Raw genomic sequence first — 15,780 nt, 5'->3', positions numbered from 1 at the left:
TAGGCCCACTTCCTTTGCGATCCAGAGCTGACTTCCCACTCACGTCCATGTAATCTTTTGTGTTGTCCTCCTAAGCATTAACACTTTAAGAGCTAACACCTCAACCAATATTTTTGAATGTTAGCGTGGAAATAAGAATATAATGACAAAAACATTCAGATGGTGTGTAAAGCCAGCTCAGATTGTTTTTGCTGAGAAAATACTCCAATTGAACTATTCACTGTTTTGGTATTTACGTACTGAGAGTAGATTGCTGTGATACAATTGGGTAAATTTATAAGCCACTTTTTTGAGCACGTGAAGCACAGTTATTGTTCAATTGTAATAAAATATGATAAACGATGTTTTATTTATAATTCAGTCCATATTAAGTTTATTCATAATTTTCGATGCACATTTGTATTGTCAGGTGTCATGGAGTGGTGAAGCTGAAGGGCTTGTATTGGCCATGTGGAGGATGCCAGAATACTCAATGACCAGCAGAATTCTGAATAAGGCTTTAACTACTTTAAATTATACTGGCTTGTTGCCCTCTACAAATACATTTCCCTTACCCATTAATTCCATTGGGCAGTGCAGCACCTATCCCTGTAACTGCCAGTCCCATCCCCATCAGACATTGAATCCAACTTCTTTTCTGAAGTAGTTTCAACCTTAGTTGCTGTTTTTGGGAGCCTGGTCCACACGCTCAGTATTCTATACTTTGGATAGTTATACTCTGCCCTGTTGCATGTTTGGAGGAAGGGAGAACATTTAGTCGGACAGGGTGGCAGTTGGGTGATGGGAGGTGGGGTGGGGCATTAGGGGTTGTTCCCTCTCACATTCTCACTTTCATCCCATTTATGTCTCTGGCCCATGGACAGCCTTTTTACCCTGACCCTAAATGAGGCCTTCAAATGTACGATTAATTCTTATGGTGGCAGTATTGAGCAGAAAAGTTGGCAGCTTCTGATTACTCGTTGCTCATGACAGGTGAAACCACCTCCTCCCACTTATAGCCGACATCCTGATAGTGTGAAAGCTGCGCTAATGTCCATTTAACCAACTGATTGGTTCATAACATAGCCTTCCATCCATCAGTCAAGGCACCCATGGCATCCAGAAATCTCCCCCTTGAGTTATTTTAAGCCTGTGTTTTCCATCCTGTACTTAAAATGTGAGGCTGTACAAGCTGATGGAGTGATGAGTTGGTGCAGAGTCCATGCAATGTTATTAGGTATCTCACTTCCTCATTCACTGAACCACCATGCATCAAACAATGTCTGGATCCGTTCTAGGCTACCTTAGAAACCTAGTTTACCTACAATCAGCACTAACTCATTTATTTTCTTATTCTTTTGTGGGATGTGGGTATGGTTTGCTGAGTCTTTTAAGGGGGCAGGTAAGAGTTGACCATGTTGCTTGGGTCTGGAGTCATATGCAGGCTAGACCAAGTAAGGACGGCAGATTTCTTTCTGTAAAGATTACGAGTAAACCAGATGGGTTTTTTTTTACAACAATTGATGATATCTACCATGGTTATCATTATGAAACCAATATTCAGATGGTAAATGCACTTCTCATTGTACCATGGAAGTTTGAAAAGGAGGACAGCAAAGTAAAAGTGAAAAATGACATCCCTAACATGAATACATAAGCACAATAGCCATTCTGTGTTTGACAAAGAGGGCCTTATAGTATATTAGGGACACAAAATTAAATCACTTGTCTTTCAGTGAGGGCAAAAATCTGACCTTTGGCCAGTAACGGAACATGGAATGTTTTTGTAGTCAAACAGCCAAGTCAGCCTCTTAACTTCCTTTTTCTGAATATTTCTGCTTACATTGTTTCAATGGTCCAAGTTCAATTCTGAATCTGATTACATGATAATATTTACAGAGAAGAATTGCTGACCCTCCCAAAAAAAATCTCCCATCCCCTGCACTCCTGTCAATGTACCTAGAGCATTCAGAATGTAAACGATCCATAAAAGGAGGAATTAGAAATTATCAATAACCTCGCTAACCATTATGTTGTATTTACAACCACAAAAATAGGACATTGAGTTGGAGATTATTTTGCAATTCCTTCAGTTGCTGTTTTGAAGATTGCTTATTCTGATTAATTTCAATCTTTGGGAGTCATTTATAGGTTTGGAATAAAATCAGAAAGTGTTGGAGTATCTCTGCAGATCTGGGACCATCTTTGGAGAGGGAAACAAAGTGACAAGTATTCTCCTGGACAGATGCTTGTTATTCCAGTGTTGATGGGAGTTGTGCATGGGGACCCTGTGAGAATGTGGCGCAATGAAGAGTTGAAAAAGCCAGGCATCATAGTGTACTTCAAAGCATTGCCCAGGAGATTGAATTTTCTGCTGGCAATGCCTTGCCAATAAGGTTCCTCCAGAAATCTTAATTCACAGTCTAACTCTCGAGTAAATATTAAATGGACCCCATACCTACCTCACACCCCAACTACACCAAATCTGGACCACGTAGACACCCCAGACCGTTAACTGACTGCCACCTGCTAGACCCAACCAACCATTCCCCTCCTATCACCAGACTCAAAACCCCCAGGCTGGAACCCATCACCCTCACCCCCAAACCAGCTCTTTTTTCTTTCACCGACCCTGATAGCGCATCACTTACCTGCTCCCTTTTGTCACCTTGCATCTTTTACTCCGACCCATCTGGCATCCTACCCTCCCAGAACCCAACATCACACTTACCTTATGTACATACAATTTGAATGCATCTGTCAAAATGGCCTTCAGGAGCATTACATTTCAGAATGCGGCAGCTAACTGCTTTGAAAAGGTGGCACACTTTGTATTCCTCTGAAAGTTCACACTACTAAAGAACTGGAAGACTTGGAAATATTACTTCACATTTCTGAGGGAGACCTAAACAGAATCTTCTTTCAGAAATGCAGAGCTCACTTCTTTTGAAAGAAAAAGCACCAGAGTGGCAATCTGCACAAGACTTCTACTCCCTGGGTAAGTTATTTCAAAGTTAACATTTTGAGTCTGACATGACTTTTTTTCCAAACAGGAAGAAGAATCATACCGGACTCAAAACATTAACTCTGGTCCTCTGTCCACAGCTGTTGCCGGATCTGCCAAGTTTCTCCACCGTTTTCTGATTTTAATTCAGCATTGGCAATGCTTTTTTATGTAAGTTTTTCTCTCTCATTTCCCAAAGTGTAAGTTTTCCTGGAAGTGTGCCATTCTTCACAGCTGATGTTCAAGCAGCTAGTGCCAGGAGGATACTCAGCTGTGGGGGTATTAACAGCTGAGTCTAATTTTGTCCATTGTCAACACGCACACGCTAACCCCAATAGAATTTCCGTTAGAACTGCTGCATTAAAGGGGGCATGCCTTCTTGTTCTTGAGCACAGTGGAGAGTGGAAAAAGCCAGGCATCATTTGTGCCATTTCCAGTTCTACTAATGAAAGAGAGACAATAATAATAACTTAAAATGTGTGCTGTCATTGGTGGCATTACATTGAATGTTAACGGCTTGGCTTTAAGGTTTTTGCATATCCTTTCAGCTTTAGTTTCACCAGCCGGTCTGAGAAATGGAACTCACATCTCCCCGCCATAATCCAAAAGGTGCCTTTGACTGCCCAGTTTCAGTTCGAATGATAATGATCTGGGGATGATAACAGTCAACTTACTGTACATAGAAGATTGGCAGAAAAAGATAGACTGATCTAATTAGCCTACCCCAAACATATCCCATGTAATGGCTTGTTTTAGCTAGTGCAGGAGATCATTGTGATTCTCATTATAGTTACAAGTCATTGATTGTTGCAAAAGGTGATCATAATCTAGCTTTCACTTGGTGGAGATAATCTAAATTCCATATGGCACCATGTTTGTTCATTACTCTTTAGAGAAAATAAACTGAGAAGTACAGTATAAACACAGGGTACAATGTCCAGGCAACAACTAATTATTCAGTAGCTTAAGATTTTGACAGTGAAATTTATCAATCTACCATATTTCCTGGTTATGAAAAATAGTAACAATGGAACTAAATAAGTTCATTTTTGTAGCTGTTGAAGTCATTAAATAATCATTTAAACTATTCAAGTCATTGCTCTGACTTCTAAAATATAGATAACTTTGGTTAAAAATTGAGATTTATTTGGTAATTTTTGAGACTTCTTTTCTAAATTTAGGTTAAGTTATGGAGGTCATGTGACCTGTTCTGCTGTCTTCCTAAACATAGTTTGGATGGTTTTGAATCAAGCAAAGGCTTAGATTGTTTTACCAAAAAGAAGACGTATTTACACTAGGAGACAACGGGCCTTCTCCTTTATAGTTGTCACAGAAAGCACTGTCCACAGAAAAAATAGGGAAAAGTGCACAGTTGGTTCTGGTTTCTTTTGGGTTACTTCCCTTCTGCTTTCCTAGTTGGATAACTTTGAATCCCAGAATTAACTTTCACGGTCAGTTTTGACAAGCAATTCTTCCAATCTTATCTTTTAACAAAATATTTGTTAGATTCAGCTGTAGTATTGTTAGCAGTTGTGGGAACAAAATTATACGAAGGATGTGAATGCATTGGAAAAAGTGCAGAAGCAAATTACTAGACTGGTTCCAGGAATGAGTCATGTCAATTGAGGTGGCCACGGTGGTTAATACATGCCTCACAACACCTGGGACCCGGGATCGATTCCTCCTTCAGGTGTGGAGTTTGCACATTCCCCTGTGTCTGTGTGGGTGTCCTCTGGGTGGTTCGGTTTCCTCTCACAGTCCAAAAATGTGCAGGTTGGGTAGTTGGCTGTGCTAAATTGCTCAGAGTGTCCATGGATATGCAGGCTAGGTGGATTAGTCATTGAAAATGTGTGGTTTTGGGGATAGGGAGGGAGAGCCTGGATTTGCCCTTCAGAATGTCGGTGTGGACTTGATGGGCTGAATGGCCTGCTTCCACATTATGTCTATAAATTAAAAGGGTAGACTGAAGAAGTTGGAACTGTTCTCCTTGGAGAGAAGAAATCTAAAAGGAGGTCTGATAGAGGTTTCCAAAATCATGAGCGGACTGGATAGGATAGGGAGAAATTGTTCCTGCTCATAAAATGAACAAGAAGAAGAGGACGTAAATTTAAAGTGATCTGCAAAAGAAACAAAGATAATGTGAAAAAAATCCTTTTCTTATTCATGAATAGTTCAGGAATGCACTGCCTGGATGTGTGGTGGATCAGTTTCAATTAAGACATTCAGGGGGACATTGGATGATTATTATTGGGTGAAAATATTGTGCAACCTTATGGGGAGGAAGCAGGAGATTTGCATGAGGTAATGATATTTATTTAACCAGCCAGTGCAGGCACGATGGGCTGAATCGCCTTCTTCTACATCATAACCACTCCTATGATTCTGTGAAAGGGTGATAGTGTTTAGTTAACAGTGTTTTATCATCAATTTTTACAAAAAAATTTACATGTAAGATTTTGGTGTACCTTTTAGATAATAATTGGAAATGTGAATCTCTCTCTTAAAAATGATTGGTTTCAATGAAAGTGGTAGCCATTGTTGCTTTCTCAGGCACAACCCACTTACCACTGGACAGTCAGCAAGACAGAAACAGAGAGAGGGAGGAGCTTATCCCACCAAGCTGTTAATCACTATTATGTGAGCAGATTGTTCCCAATTGTCTATCCAGCTATTCAAATAGAAAGGAATTTTGTTTTACTACTCAAGCATTTGAAAAATGTTCCTCTTACAATGGCCTGAAATATTTGAGATTGTATTCAATGATCCCCAATTTGAATAGCTTATTAATACTCTAAATCTTTTTAGTAAAGGCCCTGGTTGCAGATAGAGAGGAAATTTTGAATTGAACCTGACAGAAGTATTAGAAGTTGTAAGACCCCATAAAAACGACACAGGCGTTATTCTATGTTGTGTCACTGATAGATTAGGAAAATGACAGGTGCACTGAACTACAAGAACTGGAGCTGGCCAATGACTGACAGATCTTTCAGGATTCTTGTGAGAAAATAATGGGACCCCACGTCCAGCTGTCACAAGATCTAATACTTGTGACTGCACTTCACTTTTCTTCAGTACTGTGAGGTAAGGGCTTCCTGGTTGTCATTTCTAAAGTCTCTGAAAGATCATCACTATATCTCACCAAACAGCATTCAGCCTTTTGAGAGTATAAGTTTGGAGATGATTGCACTCTTGTACCTTGAGAGTTGCCTCACTTCATTTATGAATGCTTTAAATTCTCAAGAGCAACTAGGGATGAACATAAATACTGACCTATCTATGACACTCACATTTCGAAGAATTAATTTAAAAAAAGACACAGAGAATTTGGTATGTGTCATACTGTTGTGGATACTAGTGTTCTACTGTACTTCTTGAATGAAATGGTGACTCTCTCTGGAATAGGAAACATGATTTTACAGGTTTTCTAGTGCATCACCTCAGTAGCCATTGCCAATATTGCTTTAACTGTGTTTTAAAATTTCTAATATATATGTAAGGTTAAGCTCAGAATTTCCTCTTGAAGCCAGCATTCTCTGTAACCAGGATGATTGCTACAGTGGTGTGAGGTTGTTCCCAAGTTCTATTCCACTATATGGTTTATTGTCAGTCCATTTAAGCAGTCATCAAATAGATCACCTCACTTAGGCTTGAAACTGCACAAACACTTTTGGAATTTGAGAGAACAAAAAACAATACAGCACTGGAGCAGCCCTTCGGCCCACCAAACCTGTACCAATTTTCCCTGAAACCTTCCCCCATTCTCTCTTTGAAACTGTGCCCTCTTGTAGTTAACCTGTCCACCCTGGGGAAAAAGCCTCTAATTATCCACTCTATCTATGCCTCTCGTAATTTTGTAGGCCTCTATCAGGTTACTTCTCAGCCTCTGTCTTTCCAGTGAAAACAATTCGAGTTTATCCAACCTCTCTTCATAACGAAAACCCTCCAGACCAGGCAACATACTGGTAAACCTTCTCTGAGCTCTCTCCAGTGCATCCATCTGATACTGTAGTGACCAGAACACCATGCAATATTCCAAATGTGGCCTAACTAAAGTTTTATTCACCTATAACATAGCTTACCAACTCCTTTTTCGATGTTCCAGCCGATGAAGGCAAGCATGCTGTATGTGTTCTTGACCACCTTATCCACCTGTGTTGCCACTTTCAGGGATCTGTGGACCTGTACACCCAAGTCCCTCTGTATATTAATGCTCCAAAGGGTTCTGCCATTTTTTTGTATAAAACACACCTGAGTTTGATCTTCCAAAATGCATCAATTTGCATTTGTTTGGATTAAACTCCACATGCCATTTCACTGCCCAAATCTGCAATCTATATCCCGCTGTGTTCTTTGACAGTCTTCATCACTATTTGCAACTCTGCCAATTTTGGTGTCATCTGCAAACATAGTAATCAGACCACTGACATTTTCCAAAGTTGAATATTTCCGAGAAAGCGAGAAAACAAGTTGGCATTGAGAATTTGGAATGTGACATTTGTAGGCTGCGCCCTATATTAACTTTACAAATTTTAGGTCTGACTGTGCATACCATTTTGCACTTTGTTTCATTAGTCACTGTCCTTAAATGATCTGAGAATCATACTTTTGTAGAAGTTGATTCACTCTTTATATTGATGAAGTGGGGGAGGGGATTATGCATCTCAATTTGCTGACGTTACAAAAATTGGTGAGAGAGAGGACATTGTGATGAGGACATAAGGAATCAATAAGGGGATATTGTCAGGAGGCAAAAACATGGCAGATAGAGCTCAGTGTAGGAAGGTGTGAGCTCAGAAACTTTGTTTGGGACCCCGGCCAATGAAAGTGAACTCTATTTAAGTACTTTCTTTTATTCTTCTTCTACCTCAAAATGGTGCTGGATTGTGGTGACAGAATACTTTTCACTGTATCTCCCTAGATATATATGACAATAAATAAATCATTCATTCAGGAATAATCAAAAGGCAGATTGTTACTTAATTGAAGAGATATTTAAAAGAAATTACAGCACAGAGGGGTCTGGGTGTTTTTATGCGAGAAATACAAAAAGTTAGCATGTAGGGTCAGGAAGTAAGTAAGAAAGCAAATGGAATGTTAGAATAGAATAGCCTTTATTATCACGTGGACTCGAATGAGTGCAGTGAAAAGTTTGTAATGTTGCTTCTCAACGCCACCTTAGGTACAAGGTACCCAGGTACAGATACTTTAAGTATCGTCACAGAATTGGAATAGTAAAAAGAGAATTAGCATGGGAATACAGAGTTTAAAAGTCCAGAATGAGAAAGTGTCTTTAAAGTACTCATGTTATAGTCATTTTCCAACATGAGTCTGTGCCCGCTGGACTTCAGAACACAAGGCTATGCTGCCTCCACGCACTGGCCTCCAGCCAGGACTCAATCTGCTGCCACTCTGAGCTCTGGCCTGGGACTCGGCCCAAGCTTGCCCTGCTCCGCTCGGGGCTCACTTTGCTCCCCACTCCAGGACTCTGGCTGTGCTCACTGTCCTGCTGCTCTGGGCTCCGGCAGCAACTCATCTCACTTCCGTTCTCCAGTTAGGGTAGTTTAAAACATTGGGGAGTGGGGGAGACAAACTGCTGCAAAGAGAGTAAAAAATGAAAGGAAAGGGAAAAGGAACTGGTGAGCAGAGGAGCTCTGACAGGAGTTGTCTCACTCTGCTGCCGTTTTGAACATTATTGGCCTTTGTTGCTCGGTTTTTGGAGTTTAAAAGTAGGGAAGTCTTGTTGCAACTACACAGAGTATTCGTGATGTTGCATCTGGAATACTGTGTATGGTTTTGTTCCGTGTATTTAAGAAAAGACAGTAGCAATAGAGGTAGTTCAGAAGAGATTCATCAGGCTGATACATGGGATAAAGAGGTTGATTTATTGAGAATGCTGAACAGGTTAAGGACATTACTCATAACAATTTAGAAGAATTAAGGGTGATCTTATTTAAATATACAAGATTCGGAGAGAGTTTTGTTATATTGCGGTATGCTCTCAGACTTAAGCAAAGAACCTAGACCATGTGTACTACTGTTACTGCAACTACAACAACACCTCTACAACCGTAATTGCTAACGAGGCCAACATTGGGAGCCTTTATACTGGAACACCACGTGTCGTTGTATTATTTGACTATCTTAAAGGTAAACTACCTGCCTGGTCTGAAACCAAGCATTAATACAACACATACATATTGCATCATTCTCGCAGACACTTACTTTATGACTGCTTCTACCTTTTTTTCCAGTTTTCTTCTTTAAAAGCACAACGTTACTGTTCATTGTCAGACAATCTATATCCATCCCCTGCTGAACAGAATTCAAAAACTTCACTTGGTAATGATGCCTCCTAATGAGTAGAAATTTTGCAGCAGCAATGAGTGTGAATGATAACTGGAAAGTCAAACTTTCTTTTCATTGTCTCCAATGCGCTGGGTCAGACAATTCCTCCGCAAATTGATGCACACCAGTCCAGCTGTCCTTTGAATGTAATGCTTCAGAAGCTAAGTTTGTTCCATAATAACACTTTTAAAATGAATAACACCAAAGTTATGGTAGTTAAAATATAACAATGTAGCATATGAATTACTGAAAGACCAACAACCGTGTTTTCAAAATATTTTAGAATTATACTTTGGCATGGACCAGGGAATTTTAAATACAAGAAATCAGTTTTGAAAATGTGTTGCAGGAACAGCGCAGCAGGTCAGGCAGCATCCAGGGAACAGGAGAATCGACGTTTCGGGCATAAGCTCTTCTTCCTGAAGAAGGGCTTATGCCCGAAACGTCGATTCTCCTGTTCCATGGATGCTGCCTGACCTGCTGCGCTGTTCCAGCAACACATTTTCAGCTCTGTTCTCCAGCATTTGCAGACCTCACTTTCTCCTCAAAGAAATCAGTTTTACCTTTTTGAGTCAACCACGTGAATTGAGTAATGAGCTGTGTAATTAGCATGCTTCCATCAGTGTAAGATGGTGAAATGCAGATACAGAACTTCAGTGAGATTAAATGATATAATGTGCATATAGTTGAAGTTTCTTCTCCATTTGATTTTTCACTGCATAACCCAGGCCTGACTTAGGGACTCAGCCTTGCCCAGTGTTTCATCACCTCTTGGCATTATAAACTAAATACCGAGGAAAAACTTGTGGAAAGCACTCAGATGCAACAGTAGCTGAATGATCCTTAAAGGGACCACCAACTATCAACATGACCTACCTCAGCGCATTTGACTGTCTTGAGGCAGACACATAAAGCAGTGGGTAACAGTTGACCCATAGCTGGGATCTGGTTCGAGGATACCAGGCATGTTAGTAAAGTAGTAAGGCTATACTTTACATCTGTGAGGGGCAATGTTTCTTTGAAATAATCTTCAATGCCTCCATAAGGAGGAACTACAGTATGTCTTAGTTATGCAGAAGCTGGCTGGGCCAGCATTTATTGCCTATTCTTAGTTGCTGTTGGGAACGTTGTGGTGAGCTGTCTTGTTGAATTGCAGCATTTTCTGGTGACTGTTTACCATGATGCAGCTCGAAGTAAAGTCTATGATAATCTGATAGCAAGCATTCAGACAATGTGCCTTCTCAACACAATTGGTTGATCATAACCAGTGCTTGATACTAGCGGAGTTGGCCTGAGAAAGTACACCGACTTTGTAGCATCTATCCTGCCAGTAGTTTTGGAGGATTTTGTAGAGGTGTCCCTGGCAATTTCTCTGTAGGAACTTGAGGTGTCTGCTATCCACTGTCCATGTTTCCAACACGTACAGGTGGACTGTTTGCCTTGTAGTATAGTGTTGGATTTGAGGTCTCTTATCAAATATTCTATTCAAAAGACTGAAGGCTGCAGGGGCACATAGGAGGCAATATTCAGTTTCATCAGAATATTTCCCCTGCTGAGAAGAGACTGGCTACTAAGGATAATGAAATAGTTAATAGTGATCATTGAACTGGACTTCATTCCTGATGAAGAGCTTATGCTCGAGATATCGACTCTCTTGTTCCTCAGATGCTGCCTGACCAGGTGTGCTTTTCCAGCACTACATTTTTTGACTGTGATCTCCAGCATCTGCAGTCCTCACTTTCCCCTTATTTAAAGGCATCAAGTCATTTCTTGTAGTCCTAAGCTCTGGTGGAAACAAGCCTGTCCATTTTTTCCTCATGAGAAAACGCGCTTATTCCAGCTTTCAACTGAATAAACCTTCTCTGAACTGCCTCAAATGCTTTTCACATCTATTCTTCAATAAGGAGCTGGAAACAGTATTCAAGATACATTCTTGCAATTAAATATAGCCTGTTTTCTCAGCACAAGTGTTAAGTGTTGCAAAGTAAATCAATGAGATCAAAGAGAGAAAAACTCTCCACAGGAATTGAGAAATGTATGGATTAGAATTATGGGGGAGAAATACTGCACCACTTGAGGTCATAACAGCCCAGCCAGGCCCATAAGATCATGATTCAATGGACTTGCATCTCAATTATATTAAAATCACGCACACAGCCTGTTGAATGCAGCTTTAAATGTGAATGCCATTTGCTGAGGTAGACAGGGCCTCTTTCAGCTCTATGGACACAGAAAAAAGATGCTTATCTCTATTTTTCTTCCTATTCTTCACTAACATTATCAACACAACCCTTCTGGCTATTGTAACTCAGCAGTCCCTCAGTGTGTTTTTTTGTTATTTCTCTATTGTACCCCGGCCAATGGCCTGAGGGACATTGTCTTTTGTGCTAGATTCTGCAGGTGTGACGTTTTTTGAAACCCATCCAATCAGGAATGAGCAGCCTGGATTTATGCCAGGAGTTTGTGTCCTCTGAAGGTATTGTAACGTACCAGCTGATATCATTTGCTGCTGAGTGTGGTAGTTGCTGCCTCAATAGCGCTCTGTCTGCTTATAGTGATCCACCTTTTGCTAGAAACCATGCCATACACACCATCCGGGCACTTTTGTGACCGCCTAGTACGTGAAAGACAGAGGCGGGAGGGGGAAGGGTCGATTCACAAACCCATCAAATTTAATGAGCAGAACTTTGTAACACTGAAGCGGGACTGTCTGCAGAAAAATATTTTGTTTGAAGATGATACATTTCCAGCCTCGGTGGAGTCCCTCGGGTATAAAGAACTGGGACAAAAGTCCACAAAAGTGAAGAACATACTGTGGAAACGACCAAAGGTAGGGATCCAAGCAAATGTACTTTCTAGTGTATGTAGCCTGCCTAATAGGATTTGTGAGGTGGAGTCCCTAAAATTATTGTGAGAGTGCGTCGGTGCTCTGTGATGGGTGATTGGGTGTTACAGTATGTGAAGTCCAGCATGCACGATGATGGGTAAGTGAGGGTAAGAGAGCTTGCATTTACTATAATTGAAGAGCAATCTATGTGGTCTGAGAATTCATGCAAGTGGGAGCACTCACACTGTAGGTAAAGGGAAATCTGTATTCTGTGATAGGAGGGTGAAAGCATGAGTACTATAAATATCCGTGCACCGTGAAAGGGGAGTAAGGCTGGGAGTGCTAGAGATACTGTAAGTGAATGGCGGGCAGTGCTGTGATGGGATGCAAATACTCACAGTTATTGTAAGTGAAAGACAGTCTGTGTAATACAGTCTCACATTGTATACAAGTGGGACCAGTCACTGTTACTCCTGTGTAATGTAATGGTTCTGAAGGGGTTATTGTTAGTATGGTGGTTGTACCCATGCCACACAGTTCACATATAAACTGTGGTTGGAGTCAAGGAGTTCCAGACTCATTTTCAGAGGAGACAGATGTGTCTGTGACAGCACCCTAACATCCTGTAATCATGCCAAACTAGATGGGGTTGTACTCGTTATTGTCCAATACACCTTGTTATCTAAGAACAGTGTCTCTTCTGAATATATTTTATGGCGGTGTAATCGCCAACATTAACCACCATTAATCACTTCATAGGCTCGAAACTGCACAAACACAAACAGGGATTGTTGGCAGCAAATGACCATTACCCAATATCACATACTGATAATGGTGGCAAATCTCACAAGATATCCGACATGATCATCTGGGAAGATATAATTTTTGGATAAAAGCAAAATGCTGCAGATGCTGAAGAAGAATCATTACTCTGAAAAGCTTTACTGTGTCTCCCTCTCCAAAGATGCTGCTAGATTTCCTGAGCATCTCCAGCACTTCATGTTTTAATACCACAACTTTTAAGAAAACTTAGTTCATTGGATGTGAATGCTTCTGTAAAGGCTAGCATCCTTAATTGGCCTGGGGAAGAGGCAATGAACTATCTTCTTGAATTGTTACATTGGCTATAAGGGAGTTCTGAGTTTGGGTGCCACAATATGGATGGAATGGCAGTATTTTTCCAGGTCAGATGACTTGCAGGAACTTGGAACTCATGGCTTAACTTGTTTAGCAAGCACTGAAAACAGCACCAATATGGTCATCAATGGACCAGAAAAGGAAGTGAGGGAGGTTGTCCATGTAGAACTGGAACAAGGAATGTTCAACATATCCTAAAAGGAGGTAGACATAGCTGCTTTAAGCAATGTTCCCTAGTTCTAGTAACTCACCCCTTTTCATGTCCAGCCTGCCAAGACCATTCAGGATGTACACACTTCAAATCAATCCATCCCTCACTGTTCAAAACCTTGGTGGAAACAAGCCCCTTACATGGCACACCTATGTGTAGCACTGTTTAGTGAAGGAAATAATTGTCAGGTTCATTTTAAATACAGCCTAGAGAAGATAGTGATGTTGGTCTCAAGGAAGAAAGACTGTGAATCCGTTAGCTGACATTTGTAATACAGAAAATGTTAGAACTTGTTATTATTAGCAGGGCACTTAAGAAAATTCAAGGTAATGATGCAGAGTGAAATGAAAGGGAAATCATGTTTAATCAATTTATTGGAGTTCTTTGAAGAAGGAATATGTGAATACAGGAAACCATTACTGCAGTTAGATTTCCAGAAGGCATTTATAAGGCATCACACCAATTTTGTTACAAACTAAAGACTCATGAAGTGGAGGGGTAATATTTTGGCATAGCTTGACTGAAGAAGACATGGATTTGGCTAATTAACAGGAAACTATATTTTCCTGTTTGGCAAGATGTAATGATTGGTGTGCCATGGGGATCAGTGCTGGGACCTCAACATTTTACAATTTATAAAAATTGCTTGGAGGAAGGGACTGAATGCATAGTTACTAAATTTGTTGATGATGCAAAGGTAAGTCAGTCATGAAGAAGATGAAAGGAGGCTACAAAGATATGTAGCTAAATTGTGTGAGTGGGCAGCAATCTGGAATATGCAGTTAGAGTGTGAAAATTTGAAATTGTCTACTTTGGCAGGAAGAATAAAACAAATATATTGTGAAAGATTGCAGAGCTCTAGGATACAGAGGGGTCTGGGTGTCAAAGTGAAAGAATCACTAAAGGATACTGTACAAGTATAGTAAGAAATTAGGAAAGCTAATAGAATGCTGTTATTTATTGCAAGGGCCATTGAATGTCTTTGTTCTGCTTCAGCCATATAAGATGAGACCACATACTGTGTGAATGGTATCGGTCTCCTTATTTAAGGAAGAATGTAAATCCATTGGAAGCAGCTCAGAGATGTTTCGCGAGATTAGTACCCTAAGTGGACGGGTTGTCTTTGGGGAAAACGTTGGACAGGCCAGCTTTGTGACCACTGGAGTTTAGAAGAGTGAGAGGAAACTTGATTGAAACTTGCAAAATCCTGAGAGGTCTCTGGAAAGAATATTTCCTAGAACGAGGGGACCACCAATTAAGAATAATGGTTCATTCATTTTGGATTGAGATGATAATTTATTTTCTTTTAGAGGGTCATGAGTCTTTGGAACTCTGTTTCTCAAAATATGGTGAAAGCAGAGTCTTTGCATAAATTTGTGGCAGAGGTAGAATCTACCATAAGCAAGGGGGTGAAAAATTATCGGAGATAGGCGAGAATATGGAGTTGAGGTTACAATCAGATCAACGCTAATGTTATTGTATGGTAGACTAGATTAAGGACCAAATGGCGTCCTTCATCTCCTTAATTCACCTGTTCATACATTTGATAAAAAGTATCTTTTCATTTTAACTAAAGTAATTGTGGTACCTGTTTCTACCATAATAAACTTGGAAATTAAGTCAGCTAACCCTTCAGGTACTTTTTTCAAGCATACTCTTAACCATGGATAACATTTTTTGTTCTCCTCCTCCTACTGCCCCCTTGACCATGACCCCACCCCCCACCACCAAACCATCATCTCCCAGACCGTCCATAACCTCATCACCTCGGGGGATCTCCCATCCACCGCCTCCAACCTCATAGTCCCACAACCCCGCACCTCCCACTTCTACCTCCTGCCCAAAATCCACAAACCTGACTGCCCCGGCCGACCCATTGTCTCCGTCTGCTCCTGCCCCACCGAACTCATCTCCGCATACCTTGACACCGTCCTGTCCCCCTTAGTCCAAGAACTCCCCACCTACGTTCGGGACACCACCCATGCCCTCCACCTGCTTCATGATTTTCGCTTCCCCGGTCCCCAACGCCTTATTTTCACCATGGACATCCAGTCCCTGTACACCTCCATCCCCCATCATGAAGGACTCAAAGCCCTCCGCTTCTTTCTTTCCCGCCGTACCGACCAGTACCCTTCCACTGACACCCTCCTTCGACTGACTGAACTGGTCCTCACCCTGAACAACTTCTCTTTCCAATCCTCCCACTTCCTCCAAACGAAAGGAGTAGCCATGGGCACCTGCATGGGCCCCAGCTATGCCTGCCTCTTCGTAGGATAT

At 41.0% G+C, this 15,780-nt stretch overlaps 1 protein-coding gene across 9 annotated transcripts in view; it reads left to right on the top strand.

The window, feature by feature from the left end:
* LOC122553855 (calpain-3) overlaps window positions 1-15,780 on the top strand; it is a 107,743-nt gene that overhangs the window by 3,084 nt on the left and 88,879 nt on the right. For 4 of the 9 annotated variants that reach the window (XM_087990155.1, XM_043698289.2, XM_087990153.1 and 1 more), the window contains exon 1: window positions 11,862-12,158. The exons of 3 other annotated variants lie outside the window; for them this stretch is intronic. In XM_087990155.1, coding sequence (XP_087846281.1) covers window positions 11,907-12,158 — 252 coding nt within the window. In that variant the 5' untranslated portion in view covers window positions 11,862-11,906. Of the gene's footprint in view, window positions 1-11,861; window positions 12,159-15,780 lie in introns of those variants that run through there. 2 more of the 9 variants (XM_087990154.1, XM_043698293.2) reach the window with 2 other exon arrangements.

The sequence above is a fragment of the Chiloscyllium plagiosum genome, unplaced genomic scaffold (assembly GCF_037043375.1).
Source record: "Chiloscyllium plagiosum isolate Xiang-an unplaced genomic scaffold, Cpla_swu_hap1 HiC_scaffold_8, whole genome shotgun sequence".
Lineage (NCBI taxonomy): Eukaryota > Metazoa > Chordata > Chondrichthyes > Orectolobiformes > Hemiscylliidae > Chiloscyllium > Chiloscyllium plagiosum.
This window is presented reverse-complemented; position numbering and strand designations above follow the sequence as displayed.